Source organism: Lampris incognitus, chromosome 4 (genome assembly GCF_029633865.1).
Source record: "Lampris incognitus isolate fLamInc1 chromosome 4, fLamInc1.hap2, whole genome shotgun sequence".
Taxonomy (NCBI): domain Eukaryota; kingdom Metazoa; phylum Chordata; class Actinopteri; order Lampriformes; family Lampridae; genus Lampris; species Lampris incognitus.
The window spans coordinates 7,544,134-7,564,919 of NC_079214.1; the positions used below are offsets into that span (position 1 = coordinate 7,544,134).

At 45.5% G+C, this 20,786-nt stretch overlaps 1 protein-coding gene across 1 annotated transcript in view; it reads left to right on the forward strand.

Annotated features, from left to right (window-relative positions):
* The window catches only part of map1aa (microtubule-associated protein 1Aa), a 68,523-nt gene extending 50,289 nt beyond the window's left edge, over positions 1-18,234 (forward strand). The window contains exons 3-8 of the mRNA XM_056279095.1: positions 1,188-1,270; positions 8,842-8,982; positions 10,433-14,675; positions 14,712-17,234; positions 17,395-17,621; positions 18,079-18,234. Of these exons, the coding sequence (XP_056135070.1) occupies positions 1,188-1,270; positions 8,842-8,982; positions 10,433-14,675; positions 14,712-17,234; positions 17,395-17,621; positions 18,079-18,234 (7,373 nt within the window). The remainder of the gene's footprint in view (positions 1-1,187; positions 1,271-8,841; positions 8,983-10,432; positions 14,676-14,711; positions 17,235-17,394; positions 17,622-18,078) is intronic.
* The last annotated feature ends 2,552 nt before the right edge of the window (positions 18,235-20,786 follow it).

A 20,786-nucleotide genomic window follows, 5' to 3' on the forward strand; every position in this document is an offset into this window, starting at 1 on the left:
AATGTATATTTGCCATGTTTGCTTTATAATGAACTTTCTTCAAGAATCTGTACATGAATATGAACAATGTTCAATAAATATATATATATATATATATATATATATATATATATATATATATATATAAAAAGCTACTTCCATCACCAGCTCGACGTTTGGTTCAGTTCATGCGCGATGACGTAACCGGCGAACTGTCGACGGCAACTCATTTTGTCGTCGATTTTTGTCGACTACGTCGATTAATCGTTGCGCCCCTAGAGGGGACGAAGGCGTACGAGTTGAAATACTTGGGGTCAACTGTCCAAAGTAACAAGGGGTGCGAAAGAGAGGAGAAGAAGAGAGTGCAGGCAGGGTGGAGTGGGTGGAGAAGAGTGTCAGGAGTGATTTGCGACAGAAGGGTACCAGCAAGAGTTAAAGGGAAGGTTTACAAGATGGTTGTGAGACCAGCTATGTTGTATGGTTTGGAGACAGTGGCACTGATGAAAAGACAGGAGGTGAAGCTGGAGGTGAGATGCTGGGTATATTGGGAGAAGGATGCTGAATATGGAGCTGCCAGGGAAGAGGAAAAGAGGAAGTCCGAAGAGGAGGTTTATGGATGTGGCGAGGGAGGACATGCAGCTGAAAGAAGTAGTAGTAGTAGTAGATTTCAGCCATAATGCCATACACCTAATACCTAATAATACCACCTTCTGTGTGTCTCTAAAACAGTGCTGGCATTGTGCAGAAAAGAGTCTCCTGATGACATCATTGGTGGACAATCTGTGAATGTGAAGGCTCACGTTCTGGTTTGCTGATTGGTTGCATTGCGTCATTATGTGCATTTTCTTACTCGTATAACAATTTCCTTACACGATGCAGCTTGTCGGCTAACCCTCGGCGAGATTGGTGAGACGGACGTCTGGCCACGCCAGAGTGTTTCTCTTACCGACTCTCATGTTCACAAGAACAGGAATGGTAGCGAGACTCCTGCTGACCCCGCTCTTCAGGAAACTCAACTGGCCCCCAACAAAGGCACATTAACATCACCGTGATATTCACAACGGAGCCAACTTTTATATCTCCAGCAAAACAATCCCCTAGATATCTTGAATATTCCGTTTATTTGCCCAGCCCTGTCTCCCGTCTTTGCTGCGGTACATGGTACACCTGGTTGACCAGCCGGTTTTGTGACCTGCGTTTTCCTGCAGGTCAGCGGATCCTCCAGTACCAGAGTGATGTCCTGGAGACCGTGGTGCTGGTGAACCCGTCAGAGGAGACCGCCGGCTCTGAGGTCAGTCCACACGACAGGGTTATCTCAGGAGGAATAGCAGAGGAGACGCGATGCTTTTGAGTGAAAAATCAAAATATGCCACATCCACAAATGCAAAAATGTCCTTTTGAGTTGAAAACGTGCACAGAGCGGTTCAGATTTGGTTGTGTATCACTTTGACGGATGAAGGACGGCTCCGCACCCCTGACCCGTCTTCTCTCGTCAGCAAGCCCACAAGAAAACAAATTAAACAATTTATTTTTGATAAATGTTCTGTTAATTTTTATGATCCAGTGTGTTTGTCACATCTCTTGCTCTCTCTCTTCTTGTCTCTCTCTCTCTCTTCCTTTCTTTCTTGCCGGGTTCGACCGAGAGAAGGCATTGGTATTCTGTCTAAAGATAAGCCCACCTCAGTGCTGGAGATTATTTTTGAGAACATGGTGAAAATGAGTCAGGTGTTTGTGTGATGTGTTGAATGTTCCTCATTTCTTTGTCAGAATGAACATGTGTTAAGAACAACAGCTTCAGCTCAGGAAACACTGCCAGACTCATTTTGCCAAGAATACCTCTTTCAGCCAGAAAGTAAGAACCAAACCCCAAGAGACGTGTGTTTACTGCCATCTATCTATCTTATCTATCTATCTTTCACTCTCTCGCTCTCTCTGTCTCTCTCTCTCTCTCTAGCTATCTATCACATCTCTCTCTCTGTCTCTGTCTCTCTCTCTCTATCTAGCTATCTACATTCATACAGCAGCAACTACAAGTTTGTTCTGAAAGGAGTGGGGAGTGAATACTGAGAGGATGTTTGGGAAGTGAATACTGAGAGGATGTTTGGGTAGTGAATACTGAGAGGAAGTTTGGGAAGTGAATACTGAGAGGATGTTTGGGAAGTGAATACCGACAGGATGGTTGGGAAGTGAATACTGAGAGGATGTTAGGGAAGCGAATACTGGGAGGTTGTTCGGGAAGTGAATACTGATAGGATGTTTGGGAAGTGAATACCGAAAGGATGGTTGGGAAGTGAATACTGAGAGGATGTTTGAGAAGTGAATACCGACAGGATATCTGGGAAGTGAATACCAACAGGATGTTTGGGAAGTGAATACCGACAGGATATCTGGGAAGTGAATACCGACAGGATGTTTGGGAAGTGAATACCGACAGGATGTTTGGGAAGTGAATACCGACAGGATGTTTGGGAAGTGAATCCTGAGAGGATGTTTGGGAAGTGAATACCGACAGGATGTTTGGGAAGTGAATCCTGAGAGGATGTTTGGGAAGTGAATACTGACAGGATGTTTGGGAAGAGAATACTGAGAGGATGTTTGGGAAGTGAATACTGACAGGATGTTTGGGAAGAGAATACTGAGAGGATGTTTGGGAAGTAAATACTGAGAGGAAGTTTGGGAAGTGAATACTGAGAGGATGTTAGGGAAGCGAATACTGGGAGGTTGTTCGGGAAGTGAATACTGACAGGATGTTTGGGAAATAAATACTGAGAGGATGTTTGGGAAGTGAATACCGAGAGGATGTTTGGGAAGTGGATACTGAGAGGATGTTTGGGAAGTGAATACTGAGAGGATGTTTGGGAAGTGAATAACGACAGGATGTTTAGGAAGTGAATACTGACAGGATGTTTGGGAAGTGAATACTGAGAGGATGTTTGGGAAGTGAATACCGAAAGGATGGTTGGGAAGTGAATACTGAGATGATGTTTTAGAAGTGAATACCGACAGGATATCTGGGAAGTGAATACCGACAGGATGTTTGGGAAGTGAATAACGACAGGATGTTTGGGAAGTGAATACTGAGAGGATGTTTGGGAGGTGAATACTGACAGAATGTTTGGGAAGTGAATACCGACAGTATGTTTGGGAAGTGAATACTGAGAGGATGTTTGGGAAGTGAATACTGTGAGGATGTTTGGGAAGTCAATACTGACAGGATGTTTGGGAAGCAAATATTGAGACGATGTTTGCCAAGTGAATACTGAATATAGAATACTGAGAGGGTGTTTGGGATGTGAATACTGAGAGGATGTTTGGGAAGTGAATACTGAATATTGAATACTGAGAGGGTGTTTGGGATGTGAATACTGAGAGGATGTTTGGGAAGAGAATACTGAGAGGATGTTTGGGAAGTGAATACTGACAGGATGTTTGGGAAGAGAATACTGAGAGGATGTTTGGGAAGAGAATACTGAGAGGATGTTTGGGAAGTGAATACTGAATACTGAGAGGGTGTTTGGGATGTGAATACTGAGAGGATGTTTGGGAAGAGAATACTGACAGGATGTTTGGGAAGTGAATACCGACAGTATGTTTGGGAAGTGAATACTGAGAGGATGTTTGGGAAGTGAATACTGACAGGATGTTTGGGAAGTGAATACCGACAGTATGTTTGGGAAGTGAATACTGAGAGGATGTTTGGGAAGTGAATACTGACAGGATGTTTGGGAAGCGAATACTGTGAGGATGTTTGGGAAGTCAATACTGACAGGATGTTTGGGAAGTGAATACTGACAGGATGCTTGGGAAGCAAATATTGAGACGATGTTTGCCAAGTGAATACTGACAGGATGTTTGGGAAGAGAATACTGAGAGGATGTTTGGGAAGTGAATACTGAATATTGAATACTGAGAGGGTGTTTGGGATGTGAATACTGAGAGGATGTTTGGGAAGTGAATACTGAATACTGAGAGGGTGTTTGGGAAGTGAATACTGAATATTGAATACTGAGAGGGTGTTTGGGATGTGAATACTGAATACTGAATACTGAGAGGATGTTTGGGAAGTGAATACTGAATATTGAATACTGAGAGGGTGTTTGGGATGTGAATACTGAGAGGATGTTTGACACGACAGAATGGGAATCTGTCACATGAAGGTGTCCACATGTTCTCTGACGCGTTTGATGGATGAAAATAGAACAAAGCCTGAATCCTGCAGACATAAAGTATTTTGGTGACATCATTTACATCTTTGAAAAAAAATATTCTCATTTAGACGACATTTTTTTTTTATGTAAATGATTTGAGTAAACTTCAGAAGTCTAGCAGATCTCAGTGTTGTCTAGACGACGTCCGTTTGAGGACAAATATAAAAGCTGTCAAATGAAAAAATCTCAGACTAAAGTCTTAGAATCCAGAGTGAAGAGGAAAAATGGTGTCAGGAATCAAGAACGTTTATTTGTCATCGTTTCCCCCAGCCCACAGCAGTGCAACACAAAGACAAAAACACACATCCAAAAACTACAAGAACACATATATCCAAACTACAAAAAAAAAACAACTACAAAAATACGTATATCCAACATATCCACACCAAAAAGATAAAAAATAAAGAAATCACTGTCCAAGAGAGCGAACACCAGCCAGGATGACGCATGGGCTAGCAGTTAGCTTAGCCTGCCCCGCTTCCGTGTCCTGTCAAACCGCCCTCGGTGTTTCCTCTACTGGCACAACTCCGAGCAGGGCCGTGGTCCTTGGGCCCGCCGGATGCGGCAGACCAAGCTCCCCCAGCCGATCCAGCGCCAATTCTCCCAGCTACCAGACAAAGACACAAACCCAGACGCAGATGCGGAAAAAGACACTGCATGGTTGGCACTGATTGAGGCCGCTGCAAATGTAAGTTCATGCCGCCATCTTCCCACACCAGTACTGGGTGAGGTCACTGCAAAAGTGAGTTTGCGCTGCCATCTTCCCACACCGGAAGCGAGAATAGGGGTATATATATATATATATATATATATATATATATATATATATATATATATATATATATATATATATATATATAGTGATGGCGAAAAAGGCCTCAAAAATCATTGGATGTGACCTTCCTCCTCTGGACTCCCTCTTCACCACCCACCCGGTAAGATCATCGATGAGCCCTCCCACCCAGCAGACCACCGCTTTCAACCCGTGTCATCAGGAAGACGCTACACGACAATCAGTTAGAAAAAAAAACACCCGTTACAGAGACCGTTCTTCCCCACTGCAATAAGAACTCTCAGGTGTTGGTCCACCACGAGCCTCCAGAACATCTTCAGTGCTCCTTGTCATAGATTACATTACATTACAGTCCTTTAGCCGACGCTTTTATCCAAAGCGACTTACAATAAATGCATTTAACGTAGGAAATCAGGAGAACTATTAGTCATCAGAGGTCATAAGTGCATCTAAACAAGCATCTAAGAGCAAAACCAGTACTAAAGTAAAAGCGCAAGAAAGAGTTTTTTGTTTTTTAAATGAGTGAGTACAATAAGTGCTAAGAACAAGTAACAGGGTAGTAGTTCTTGAAGAGGTGAGTCAGTGGGGAGCTCATTCCACCACTGTGGGGCCAGGACAGAAAAGAGCCGTGACCGGGTCGATCGGCAGCAGGGGCCTCTGAGCGACGGGGCAACCAGGCGTCCCGAGGCAGCAGAGCGAAGTGGTCGGGCGGGGGTGTAGGGCTTGACCATGGCCTGGAGATAGGAAGGAGCTGTTCCTTTCACTGCCCTGTAGGCTAGCACCAGAGGCTTAAACTGGATGCGAGCAGCTACTGGGAGCCAGTGTAGGGACATGAGAAGGGGAGTTGTGTGGGAGAACTTAGGGCGGTTGAACACCAGACGAGCTGCCGCTTTCTGAACAAGCTCCAGAGGTCTGATGGCTGACGCCGGGGCGCCAGCAAGGAGGGAGTTGCCATAGTCCAGCCGGGAGATGACCAGAGCCTGGATGAGCACCTGTGCCGTCTCGTCGGTGAGGAATGGGCGAATCTTCCTGATGTTATAGAGGAGAAATCTGCAGGAGCGAGTAACCGATGCAACGTTTGCAGCAAACGTCAGTTGGTCGTCCAGGATCACACCCGGATTCCTCACAGTCCGAGTTGGCGTCACCACGGTGTTGTCAATGGTGATGGCCAGATTCTACAAGTCTCTGAACTCTACTGGAGGGATGGACACCATTCTTCCAAAAGACATTCCCTCATCTGGTGTTTAGATGATGGTGGCGGAGAGAGCTGTCTAACATGTCAGTCCAAAATCTCCCATAGGTGTTCAACTGGGTTGAGATCTGGTGACTGGAGGCCAAAGCATGTGATTTACATCAATTTCATTCTCATCAAACGATCCAGTGACCCCTTGTGCCCTGTGGATGGGGGCATTGTCATTTTGGAAGAGACCACTCCCATCCCATATATATTTAAATGGATCCATTCCATCCATTATCCAAACCGCTTATCCTGCTCTCAGGGTCGAGGGGATACTGGAGACTATCCCAGCAGTCATTGGGCGGCAGGCGAGGAGACACCCTGGACAGGCCACCACGCCATCATAGGATCAACTTTATACCTCTGTAGTTGCTACAGTTCTGCACATCACCCTAATTCTTGAAAATGGGTACCAGTATGCTTCTTCTCCACTCCTCAGGCATCCTCTCACTTTCCAACATTGTGTTAAACAATCTAGTTAAAAACTCCATTGCCATCTCTCCTAAACATCTCCATGCCTCCACATGTATGTCATCAGGACCAACAGTCTTTCCACTCTTCATCCTCTTCATAGCTGCCCTCACTTCCTCCTTGCTAATCCACTGCACTTCCTGATTCACTATCCCCACATCATCCAACCTTCTCTCTCTATCAATTTCTTCATTCATCAGCCCCTCAAAGTACTCCTTCCACCTTCTCAACACTCTCTCCTTGCTTGTCAGCACATTTCCATCTCAATCCTTGATCGCCCTAACTTGCTGCACATACTTCCCAGCTCGGTTCCTCTGTTAAAACAATCGGTACAAGTCCTTTTCTCCTTCCTTAGTGTCCATCCTCTCATACAACTCACCATACACTTTTTCCTTTGCCTTCACCACCTCCCTCTCCACTTAACGCTGCATCTCCTTGTACTCCTATCTACTTTCTTCATCTCTCTGACTATCCCACTTCTTCTTTGCCAACGTCTTCCTTTGTATACTTTGCTGTACTTCCTCATTCCACCACCAAGTTTCCTTGTCTTCCTTCCTCTGTCCAGATGACTCACCAAGTACCTTCCTAGCTGTCTCATTCACGATTTCTGCAGGGTTACCCAGTCATTCGGCAACTCTTCACTACCACCCAGTGCCTGTCTTAACTCCTCTCTGATCTCCACACAACAGTCTTCCTTCTTCAACTTCCACCATTTGATCCTTGGCTCTGCCTTCACTCTCTTCCTCTTCTTGGTCCCCAAAGTCATCCTACAGACCACCATCCAATGCTGCCTAGCTACATTCTCCTTTGTCACCACCTTGAAGTCTCCAGTCCCTTTCAGATCGTGCTTCCTACATAAGATATACTCCACCTTTTGCACTTTCCTCCACTCCTATACGTCACCCTGTGTTCCTCCCTCTTCTTGAAATATGTATTCACCACAGCCATTTACATACTTTTCACAAAATCCACCACCATCTGTCCTTTCACATTCCTCTAATTGACACCATACCTGCCCATCACGTCCTCATCACCTCTGTTCCCACTGAAGTCCGCTCCAATCACCACTTTCTCCTCCTTGGGTACACTCTCCGTCACTTCATCCAACTCACTCCAGAATTGTCTTTCCCTTCCATCTCACACCCAATTTGCAGGGCATATGTGTTGATAACATTCATCATCACACCTTCGATTGCCAGCTCTTCACCTCCACCACACTCTTGACATACTCTTCCTTCAGAATTACCCCTACCCAATTTCTCCTCCCATCCGCACCATGGTAGAAGAGTTTGAATCCACCTCCGATGCTCCTGGCCTTTCTCCCCTTCCATCTGGTCTCTTGCACACACAGTATATCTATTTTCCTTCTCTCCGCCATATCAGCCAACTCTCTCCCTTTACCAGTCATAGTGCCAACATTCAAAGATCCGACTCTCACCTCCACACTCCTACCCTTCCTCCTCTCCCGCTACTTCTGAACATGCCTTCCCCGTTAAGATAATATAGTTTAACATAGTGGGAGTATATAGTGTTGTATATGTGCATGATGGGTTGTGGAGTTGCGGTATGGTATATGGTCCAGTGTATGGGTAGTATAGTATATAAGCAATATGGTATAATATATGGGCATAGGTTGTTGATTACACAACCATAACAAAACTCTGAATAGTAATGGCATACCCTGTTGTGCGTACATGCCTGCCTCCAGTGTCCTGTTGTTGCTCCATTTATTTCTTCTGTTTTTTCTTTTTTGTTTGTTGTTTTGTTCTTTTTTATTCTTTTTTGTGCGACTGATGTCTGCAAGTGGTAGAAGCTGCTGTGAACTGGGGTCAAATTCCCTGTGTGCATAGGCACACTTGGTCAATAAAGTTGATTCTGATTCTGATTATTTGTCATGTGGGTCTCGGGCCGTCACTGATGCCGCCAAATAACATGGGCAGTTCAGAGGAGGTTGACGGTAATATTTGCATTTTGTAAGAAGAAAACAGATTTTCTCCGTCCTTGTGATGTATCTCATTTTATTGTTGAATTAATGATGAGGACAATCAGTTCTGACATCCTACACCAGTACAGACATGTCAGATCAAAATGTGTTAAAAAAAAGGGTTTATTACCTCTTTAATATGGTTGCATGTGTCCTGCATTGTGTCCAGGTCCGCTCTCTGATCACAGACCCGTCTGGTAACAAGCTGCTGGTTCTGAGCGGTCAGACTTCTGAGCAGGGAGGTGACGTGGTGCTGCAGGGAGGACTCTTCACCTGGAAACACGTTTGTGACATTGTCTCCGAGCCTCAAGTATGCCACATACATTTCACTTACTTCTGAAATTAAATTAAATTAGAAATCCGAAATTAAATGTGGAAAAAAATGTGAAGAAATATTTTACAAAGATGAGTTGAGCGTCATGTAATTTTATATATGTATATCTATTTATCTATATATATCTATTTATAGATAGATATATATTTACTGAAATGGTTATTTATAGAATAAAGTGATAGTTGTAATTTGTAAATCTAATTTTGACAAAAAAAGGATCTCCTACTATGCACAACCATGCAGGGACCCCTATTTATTTGTCACATACTTCAGGAAAGCTGACACATTACACAAAGCTCCTTTAAAGAATGCAACTACCACTACAACCACAACCATCAATAAATGATAATAATATCAAAGCTGCAATCCTTGGCTTTTTTCCATTTATAAATATTTATTTTATGCAGATGATGATATGGTGATAGTGTTGGACAGACAGTCAGCAATGCAGTAGAACAGTGTTGTAGCTGGGTGTAGGAGGCAGAGAGAAATAGACCTGTTGATACTGATTTTTTCGGGACTAAAAACAAGGTGTGGCAGCCGTTGTGGCTGGTGTGCCGTCAGCTCAGCAGTAAACAGTTCCCACCCTTGTAAAAATGGATCCTGGGACCAAAGCTAACACACACAATCTGATGTATTACAAACTACATCACAGTATATGGGAACACTGTTGTGCAGTAATATTGATTGTCATGGCCTCATCAGTACCATGAGTCAAGCTTTCCTCCTGCTGGAGTTGTTTCCAACATGTTTGCTGCTGCGTCAGTGTTTGTCCTACCCAGTCAAAACATTTCAACAGTGGTATAAGGGGAATGGAGAGTGTCACCAACCATGATAAAGATGACAGTTAATATTATGGAACTTGACTCCATGAGCCACACAGACAAAATAACTATTTATTAATGATAATAATAATAAACATTACATTTATATAGCGCTTTTCAAGACACCCAAAGCGCTTCACACTGAAGGGGGTAACTCACTTCAACTACCACCAATGTGTAGCACCCACCTGGGTGATGCACGGCAGCCATGTGGTGCCACAATGCTCACCACACATCAGTTTGAGGTAGAGAGGGAGGAATCATTGAGCCAATTACATGGAGGGATGATTAGGTGGCCAGATGGAGAGCCAGGTTGGGAATTTTGCCAAGCCACCAGGGAATCCCCTACTCTTTGCGATAAATGCCATGGGATCTTTAATGATCACAGTGAGTCAGGACCTCAGTTTAACGTCTCATCCAAAGGACGGAACAAGGGAGAAAAGTTGCGGATTTAAGATTGAAGACTTAAGACACTAACAATAAATTGTCAGATTAAGAATTTCAACTGTGTGTATATCTGTGTATATATCTCTACCCAGTAGTAGAGCTTCCATTAACAGGGCCATCTTCTATGCTTCTATTTCCTTTACTTGTGTTTCTAGGTGACTGAGCTCCTATCCAGGGTGTTTTCTGAGCAGCGACCCAGGCTAACTATCTCCTGCCAAGGCGACGGGGGCTGGAGCTCCCTGGGCCACAGTCAGGAGCAGCAGCCACTTCAGAGCCTTCTGGAATATAGTCTGAACCCCGACCTCGTGCTCCCCAACATGGAGGGAGTCACAGAGTTCACAGAGTACGTCTCAGAGACGGTTGATGTTCCATCACCCTTCGAACTCCTGGAGCCTCCAAACTCCGGTGGATTTCTGAAGCTGTCTAAACCCTGTTGCTACATTTTCCCTGGTGGCAGGGGTGACTCTGCTCTTTTTGCCGTCAATGGATTCAACATCCTGGTGGATGGAGGGTCTGAGCGCAAGTCCTGCTTCTGGAAGCTGGTTCGACACCTGGACAGGATTGACTCAGTCCTGCTCACCCATATTGGAGCGGACAACCTCCCTGGGATCAACGGATTGTTTCAGAGGAAGATTGCTGAGCAAGAAGAAGAACAGTCACAGGGAAAAGGCTCCAGCACCTATGGTGACTGGATGAAGAATCTGATCTCACCTGAGCTTGGGGTTGTCTTCTTCAACGTCCCAGAGAAACTCCGGATGCCAGAGTCTACCATGAAAGTGAAGCGAAGCATTGAAGAGGCTTCCCTCACACTGCAGTACCTCAACAAACTGGGCATCAAACCAGAGCCTCTGTACAGGGTTGTCAGCAACACCATAGAACCAATCACACTTTTCCACAAACTTGGTGTTGGAAAGTTAGACATGTATGTTTTAAACCCTGTGAAGGAAAGCAAGGAAATGCAGTTCCTAATGCAGAAGTGGGCGGGAAACAGCAAGGCCAAGACAGGTATTATGATGTCCAATGGTAAAGAAGGGGAAATATCTGTTCCTTATTTAACCTCAGTAACAGCCCTCATTGTTTGGATCCCTCACAGCCCCAAAGAGAGGATTGTGCGGGTACTATTTCCTGGAAACGCACCACAAAACAAAATCTTTGAGGGCCTTGAGAAACTGAAACACTTGGACTTCCTGCGCTATCCAGTGGCTACTCAGAAAGACATATCCTCTGGAGTCCAACCTCAGATCATCAAACAAACAAAAATTAGATCAAGAACAGACAGCAAAGAGAGTCTGAAATCTTCACCCAAACAACACTCTAAAACAAGCAAGAAAGAGGCAGGAGGACAGGAAGAGGAGTCCAAGAGTGACCAGAGTAAAGAGAACAAAGTGGAAAAGAAAGAAGAGAAGAAAATCAGAAGTGAAAGTGCAAAGGCCACCAAACAACAGAAGAACAGTGAGGTGGCTCCAGAGGCCAAAAGACTAGAGAAGAAAAAGGTGTCTAAGGAAAAAACTGTCAAAAAGGAAAAAATATCCAAGATGGATGAGAAGAAAGACAAGGAGAAGAAAGAAATCAAGAAAGAGAAACGTGAGGTCAAGAAAGAAAATATCATTAAAAAAGAAGAGAAAAAAGAAAATAAAGCCAAAGAAGATAAAAAGAAAGACCCGAACAAGCCGGAGTTGAGGAAAATCACTAAACCAGATCTCAAGCCCCTCACACCCGAGGTGAGGAAGACTCTGCACAAGGCCAAGACTCAGGCTAAACCCAAGACAGACAAAAATAAAATGGAGGAGAGGAAGTCAGTCCCAAGGAAGGCCCCCGAAGTGGCAGCAGCTGCCTTGGCGGACAGATCCATTGTTTCCTCCCCAGAAGACCTCACTGAAGACTTTGAGGCTTTAAAACAATATGAGCTCTCCAACCTTGGAGCAAAGTTCCTCCAGAATGATGTGATAACTGTGCATCCTGATTTCATGGAAACCGAACACCCCATCACTGTCTGCTCAGACAAAATCCCACCCCAGGAAAATGAAGTTACTTCTCCACCTACATCTCCAGTCAGTCACAGAGAAGACAAAAGAGACAAAGGTGCATCAGAACAGTCTGCGGATGTGGGAATGATTGAAGGAAGCGAAGGTTTTGACAGGAAGCATGAAGAGGAAAAAATGGAGAAATATGACAAATACCCAACACAGGATGACATGAAAGACAGATCAAAGAAGAGTGACAGCTCAGAGGAGGAGAGTGATGTCATAGAAAAGGCAGAACTCGAAGGAACAGAAGATGACGAGGAGATGAAACATAAAACAGAGGAGGTGAAAAAGGAGAAAGCTTTTAAAGAGTGGGATAGCAAACCATTCCCAACCACAGCCCCAGCTGACCAGGCTGCAGCACCCTCTGCTTCTGAACAGTTCTCCTTCATCCAAGATGAGACCATCCCTGGTTACTCTGAGACAGAGCAGACCATCTCTGATGAAGAGATCCATGAGGAGACGGAGGAGAGAATCCCACAGCTGCGTTATGACATGGGTTCCTATGATGTGTCCGTCCCTGATGTCCCCGGCACCTTTGACTCAATGCATGGAATAAAGGAGATGAAGACCATTGTTGTGTCAGACATGACAGATGTTAAACCTAAAGCCTTCATGGGAGGTCACGATCCTGTACTTGGAGCCTACCCCACTATCATCGCCGCTCCTCTGGCTGAGGAGGAGCACATCTCCTCAGCCACCTCTATCACAGAGTATGACAAAATGTCTTCTTTTGCCACGTCTGTGGCAGAGGACCAGTCCATAGCTTCAGTGACGGCCCCGCAGACGGAGGAGACAGGGAGGAGCTCTCTGTTCCTGGACACCATAAACAGCATCCCTTCCCGCACTGAGGCCACCCATGGGAAGGAGTACCTCCACTCAGCAGGTACCATCTCCCCTACCTCCTCTCTGGAGGAGGACCGCTGTTTCAAGTCTCCTCCATCTGAGGAATTCCAGCCCATTGTTCCGGAGATGGATGCTGGTTCAAAGGTCAAACTGGTCCATGAGGAAGAAGATGAGGACGAGGAGGATGAGGACCAGACTCCCAATGTGGACATTACTTTGGGTAAACTCCAAGAAGGCTACGAGTATGCCACCTCCATGATGCTCCGGGGAAAAAAATCTCCCACTGCCGCAGTCGCCTCTCCATCATCTCCCCCCACAAAGGCTGGTGTGGAAAAACAAAATTTTGTTGAACCAGATTCAAAGGCTGATGCTGGAGTGAAGCCTCCTTTACCACCTCTCTCTTTTTCTAGCTCCTTCCAGGAAAGTGAGGAGAGATGCCTAAGTCCAGATGACAGCACTGTGAAACTTGCCTCACCCACCCAGTCGGTCCTCACCAGCAGCAGTTACTCCCCAACGGAAGAGAAGGCCTTTAAAACAGAGGAAAAAGATGATGCAGTGAGCCAACTGAGAGCAGAAAAATCTATCACTATTTCAGACAAGAGCTCCTACGTTGGTGTGTCATATGACCAGACAACACTGGAAGGATCTGGGGAGTCTGATGAAGATGATGAGGCTGGAGATGATTATTATGTGAAAAAGGACCTAAAACCCACTGTAAAGGCAAAGCTTATGGAGGAGAGGGAGGGGAGCTTCCTAGATGATGACTTCGCCTGTGTGGCAAAGTTGCCCAAAGAACCTGAAGGAAAGGGCCTCTTGGAGGAGGAGGAAGAGATCAAAGCTAAATATCTTCAGGAAACACAGGTCCTCGGCAGCTCAGAGGAAAAGCCCAAACTCCAAGTGATGTATTCAGATGATGAAGAAGAGGAGGAAGAGGAAGAAAATGACTTCCTGAGCAAGGAAGGAACCAGGCCCTCATCAGACTTGAAAGAGCAATTCAAAGAGAAAACAGATCAAGTTGGATTTAAAGAGCCTGAGAAAGGCGTTCATTTCAGCCTCTACAATTTCCCGGAGAGAGAGAGCAAAGAAAAGGGGTCAGAAAGAGACATGAGGCAGGACACCCCCTATGTGCACGGCAAAACATTTTCTTATAGTGACATTTACGACAGCAAAATGAGCTCGGTGGACTCAGATTTTTATCAGCAGGAGTCCTCAGACAAGAAAGAAAAGGGTGTTGCAAAGAGGGATGTGGATATACCAAAATACGACTCTCCCTCCCCGTCCGCAGCCACACAGAAGGGGTTTCAGGAGGAATTTGAAGGCTCTCGTGGGAAAGATTCCTCCCCTTCAGTGTGGATTGATCCCAAAAGTGCTCCTGCTGTGCCATCTATAGAAAAAGATGAGAACGAAAAGGAGGCAATTGACCACAGCAGAGAGAGCCGTTTCCCTTCAATGGCAGACAGACCTGAGGCCTCCTCCGCTTCCATAATGGCAGAAAAAGACTCCTTCTCTTTTAAAGGCCAGACTGAAAGTATAAGACCATTGTTGTATCCCTCAACAACAACAGTATCTGACGCAGACAAACCCACCGTTGAGAGCTACCATGAGAGAGGTGCATCTTTGGAGGTTGATATGCGGAAACTAACAGCAAGGGATGAGGAAGATTATGACGATGATGAAGTTGTTGATGATGAAGAAGAGGAGGAGGAGGAGGAGGGAGATGCTGACGTTGATTCGGATATCGAGAAAGGAGCCAAAGAGAAATCTGAAAAAGAAGTGAGAAGTCCTGTGAGTGAAATGGCTTCTACCAAACCCGAGTTCATGATTTCTATGGCAGGTTATGGTTACCACAGTCAGGGGAAGCCAAGTAACACTGAAAGCTGCGTGAGCACACTCACAAAGGCTGAGCAGGAGACAAAACCCACAGATTTAGGAGCTACAGGCTTTTCTGGCCTTTCCACAGGATTTGACTATCCATATGTAAGTGAAGAGAAAGATGAGTTTTCCCTAAAATCACCAGGTGACAGATATTACCAGAATGATAGTGCTGATTCTCAGTTTGATAAACAGAAGACACCAGACCTCCTCAGTAACAAGCTGGACACAAGTTTCCAATACACCACCACTGTTGCTCCTGCCTATTCCTCCTCCTCAGCCTACAGTTACTCCTCCTCCACCTCTGGCTCTCTCTCCACCAGTCGCCAGTTTGGGGAGGATGTGGAGACGCCTGCTACCGCTGAGCCTCTGTTTGAATACTCCTCCTTCAAAGATGAACACTCGTTGGTCATGGATTCTCCCTTCTCCAGCTCAGGAGGGGTGAAAGATGAGTATCTGGAAGTTACTGAGAAACAGATCACCACTGCCACAACTTGTACCACTGCTGAGTCCACCTCCAGCTTAGCCCGCTTCTCACCCCTCAGCCCCTTTGAAGAGATCAAGTCTTTTCCTTCTGTCACCTCCACTATCTTGACTGGGGAAAAGAAGGAGCAGGTTGCCTTAGTAAGTGGAGTTCTAGACAAAGGCCGTCAGTCGGACTGCTTCTTTAAACCGGAGTGGTCAGAGGACTTAAAGCTGGGGACTGCCGCTGGGTTTGGGGCTACAACAGGACTTTTCTCTCAGCCCTCCAAGGATGGCGAGTCAGCTAGCGCCGCTCTGTTTGGCATCACCTCCTCACCACGGCCAAATGTAGCAAGCAAGCATTACTTTGAGGAGAGTGACAGCAGTGAGGAAGAGGAAGAGGAAGATTACATGCATGAGATGATTCAGCGGTCTCCCTCCGCCAACTTGGCTGCTGGCCTCACCTTTACCGACAAACCCTCCACCCCTACCACCTCCAACAAGTCAGGTGGTGCTCTCCCAGACGTTCTTAGCTCTTCAACTCTCCAGTGTAGCAAACCAGAAGCAGCCAACGGCCCCATGGAGGTCAGCACCGGCTCCCCTGTAACTTCAGCGGCCCCAGCAAAGGCTGAGCCAAGGGAGGTATCTGCCTATAGGAGCTCCTATGAGTGGGAGGTGTCCAAGCCTCAGATGGGTATGGTTCCTGGAGACTCCCCTCCTCACTATCGACATGAAGAGGAGTTTGAGGAGGAGTGCGAGATGGAGCCCGAGCGTCCCGCCCGCCCTCTCTCTCTCTCTTCCACTGACCAGAAATTTCGTTCTCCGTTTTATTGCAGCCAAGGAGTGATAGAGGATGAAGAGGATGACAGCGACCAAGATCTGGCTGCTGAGGGACACATGGGTGCCACCTCGTCCTACACCAGCCACACCTCCCCCGGCTATTCTTCCTCAGAGTACAAGCAACAGAAAGGTGATCTCTCACCTTCTTTTATCAACCCCTGCATGCAACAGATGTCCAGTGATGAGGAGGATGAGGAACAAGGACGCAGGAGCGACCAATCGCAAGAGGGCAATGAGCACGATCTGTCTGTCAAGAGGAGGGCTCACAAACAGCCGCATCATCATCAGTCGCACAGCAGCTCATTGCAGCAGCCTGGAGGTATGTCTGCAAGTCTGGGACTGGCGGCCGAGGATACGCCGCCCACTTCCATCAGTGAGTCTCTTGCCTCTCAGTCAGATTCTGACATGCCCCCAGGCACTGAGGAATGCCCCTCTGTCACCGCAGACGCCAACATGGACTCAGACTCAGATGCCGAGTACATGCCTGTAGATAAATCCTCTGCTATGGGAGGAGGAAGTCTTCACGCTGCCTCCAGAGGGAGCCGTGATCCTCCTCCCACCCCCTTTATGGACCCCTTCCCTCACCCTCCTCACCCAGATGTTTGCATGGTGGACCCTGACACTCTGGACAACGACAGGGCCCCAGAGGGCTCAATGAAGAAAGAGCCCAAAGCGCAAGGTCTGAAGAAAACTTCTGGGAAAACAAAGTCTGCATCCCCGGCCAGGCGTAAGAGTTCTCCCATGCAAGTCAAACAGACATCCTCTCCTCGCAGTGCTGCACTGAAGAAGAAGGAGGCTGACAAGAGCTCCAGGATGTCTCATCTGTCTGATGGACAAGGCTCCAGAGATGACCTCTCCAGATCTAGCTATAACCCTGGCAAAGGAATGAGCAACGGTGTCAAGAGCAGCTCAGGTGAGCAGAATTCACAGAAATTAAATTTAAATTCTCTCTACTTCTTTCTACCCATCAGTAATGTTCATGAGAATATTTGTTGGTAGATGATCAAAGAATTTGTATAGAATATAGAATTGTGTGTATTGAACAGTGAAAATATGGACTCTTACTCACTCAGGTTCCCAGAAATCTGGCTCAGCAGTTGCAACGGGTTTCCCTATTTACGTTGACTTGGCCTACATTCCCAACCACTGTAGTGCAAAGAACGTTGACCAGGAGTTTTTCAAGCGGATTCGCTCTGGTTACTATGTGGTGAGCGGAAATGACGCAGCAAGTGCGGAACCAAGCCGAGGAGTCCTGGACGCGTTGCTGGAGGGCAAAGCTCAATGGGGCTCCAATCTACAGGTACCAATAAAAATCCAAATCATCTTCTCACTGCTAGTAGATGAAGGATTATCCTCATCTTCAGAGGACGAGGATAATCATTCATGTTTGAAATGTTTGAAGCAGTAGCGCATTCCCAGGCAGTTCTCTGGTTGGGGACTCTGCCACAGATTTAAACGGGTTGAGTACAAGCCACAAATCCCATGGAAGTGGCAGCAAGCCAAATTAAACTTTCGGTGAAACACGTCAGCGAGCTTAGTGTGGGCATGAAAAAAGGTTAACTGACTCCCTCTAGTCTTGGAGTTTTAGTTGGAGTTACGCCACGTCCATGATGTTCATGTATTGTGCTCATTCGTTTTCCACTTTATGTGGTCAGAGTGGAGAGTATTGACTTTGTTCTATTCAGCTCATTTTTATTTGATTCTATTATTTGTTGTTTTCTGAACCCGATTCAGCCCTGTCTTTACCTCCCACACAGGTGACATTGATCCCCACTCATGACACAGAGGTTACCCGGGAATGGTACCAGCAGACCCATGAGAAGCAGCAGGAGCTCAACATCATGGTCTTGGCCTCCAGCAGCACCGTGGTCATGCAGGATGAGTCTTTTCCCGCCTGCAAGATCGAATTCTAGGAACCCTTTTTCCGATACCCACCCCACCCCCCACCCACGCCCATGACAGTGCATCGTCCGGCCTCCCCAGCGTAGATTAGTTTTTAACTGCTCTTTTCTATCGCCTGACACATAAACCTGTCTCTGCTTTGGCCACATCCACATTTGGCTCCTTCACCCCGAGGCTGGAACAGGTCCGGCTCTCAGTCTGTGTCAGCTAGGTTTTTATCGAAAGATTCATTGAACAAACACGTCCTTGCTGGTGTCACCATTTGTAAAACAAAAGGTGCTTCTCTGACAACCATTTTCTTCTCTTTATGATTTTGGTTCTTCCTGGGGAAAAGGAAGAGAGCTTTTTTTTCCTCTGCCCTATATTCCACTATTTCCCAATCCTTTGAGAGAGAAAAAATACATCTTTTGGCCGAGACAATACTGAAGCAGGTAACAGAAAGGAGCAGTCAGTAATTTCTGTATTGGTGTGACATCTGACTGCTGATGAAGTCTAAAAGATTTCTGGTTTGCTATGACCTACAGTATGATCTGTGTACTTACACACAGTCTGTACTGCATACTGACATAAAGTGTGATCTATATACTGACATACAGTAATATCTGTATATTGTTATTTTAATGCTTTTACTTAAATTGACCAAAACCCAAGCACAGGTTTACCCTCTCTTCTAGCCTTAGACCATGTGACGTATTACACGATTGTTTTCATCTGGTTAAAACCCGAACCCGACACAACTGCCTTTCATAAAATAACAGATCACGTGTAGGCATTTGCTGTTTAACTTACTGTGGCTGCTTATCGTGGTCTTTTAGGACTGACCTTCCCTTTTGTCAGTCGGCCATCTAGTCCCCCATGCTACTTCTGTTGTTCAACTTCGTGCCTCCTGCTGTCACAGTGACCTCGCGTAACGCTCCAAGTAGATTCTGGCAGTGTTTTTGAGACGTCTTTTGAATATATTTGCTGTACGATATGGTTACTCACATTCAAAAGTTGTATTAGTGAATAATGAGACTTCCATGGTTATCTGGCAGTGAAAATCTCATCGTTTAGAACTTCTGTGACGCTATTTCCTACCGTGAATTCTACTACTTATGTTCTTATTGTTTTATTCTTTGCTGTATTTTTTCCAGAGTTGTTCAAGCTACCATATAACTGCAGTGGACTCATGTGGTGACGGGTACATGTGTATAACACAGGACAGGTTGAAGCCTGAACGGGAACATATGGCTGACACATGCTATGCTGGTACAAATTTATACCTTTACACATATACACTACCGTTCAAAAGTTTGGGATCACCCAAACAATTTTGTGTTTTCCATGAAAAGTCACACTTATTCACCACCATATGTTGTGAAATGAATAGAAAATAGAGTCAAGACATTGACAAGGTTAGAAATAATGATTTGTATTTGAAATAAGATTTTTTTTACATCAAACTTTGCTTTCGTCAAAGAATCCTCCATTTGCAGCAATTACAGCATTGCAGACCTTTGGCATTCTAGCTGTTAATTTGTTGAGGTAATCTGGAGAAATTGCACCCCACGCTTCCAGAAGCAGCTCCCACAAGTTGGATTGGTTGGATGGGCACTTCTTTGAGCAGATTGAGTTTCTGGAGCATCACATTTGTGGGGTCAATTAAACGCTCAAAATGGCCAGAAAAAGCGAACTTTCATCTGAAACTCGACAGTCTATTCTTGTTCTTAGAAATGAAGGCTATTCCATGCGAGAAATTGCTAAGAAATTGAAGATTTCCTACACCGGTGTGTACTACTCCCTTCAGAGGACAGCACAAACAGGCTCTAACAGGTACTATTTAATGAAGATGCCAGTTGGGGACCTGTGAGGCGTCTGTTTCTCAAACTAGAGACTCTAATGTACTTATCTTCTTGCTCAGTTGTGCAACGCGGCCTCCCACTTCTTTTTCTACTCTGGTTAGAGCCTGTTTGTGCTGTCCTCTGAAGGGAGTAGTACACACCGGTGTAGGAAATCTTCAATTTCTTAGCAATTTCTCGCATGGAATAGCCTTCATTTCTAAGAACAAGAATAGACTGTCGAGTTTCAGATGAAAGTTCTCTTTTTCTGGCCATTTTGAGCGTTTAATTGACCCCACAAATGTGATGCTCCAGAAACTCAATCTGCTCAAAGAAGTGCCCATCCAACCAATCCAACTTGTGGGAGCTGCTTCTGGAAGCGTGGGGTGCAATTTCTCCAGATTACCTCAACAAATTAACAGCTAGAATGCCAAAGGTCTGCAATGCTGTAATTGCTGCAAATGGAGGATTCTTTGACGAAAGCAAAGTTTGATGTAAAAAAAATCTTATTTCAAATACAAATCATTATTTCTAACCTTGTCAATGTCTTGACTCTATTTTCTATTCATTTCACAACATATGGTGGTGAATAAGTGTGACTTTTCATGGAAAACACAAAATTGTTTGGGTGATCCCAAACTTTTGAACGGTAGTGTAACTCCTCACAAAAACCACTTAGTTTGGTAAACTGGTCGAGAAGAAGTACGCAAGACGAAGCTCTTGCCAGCTGCGTTCAGCTGACAGCC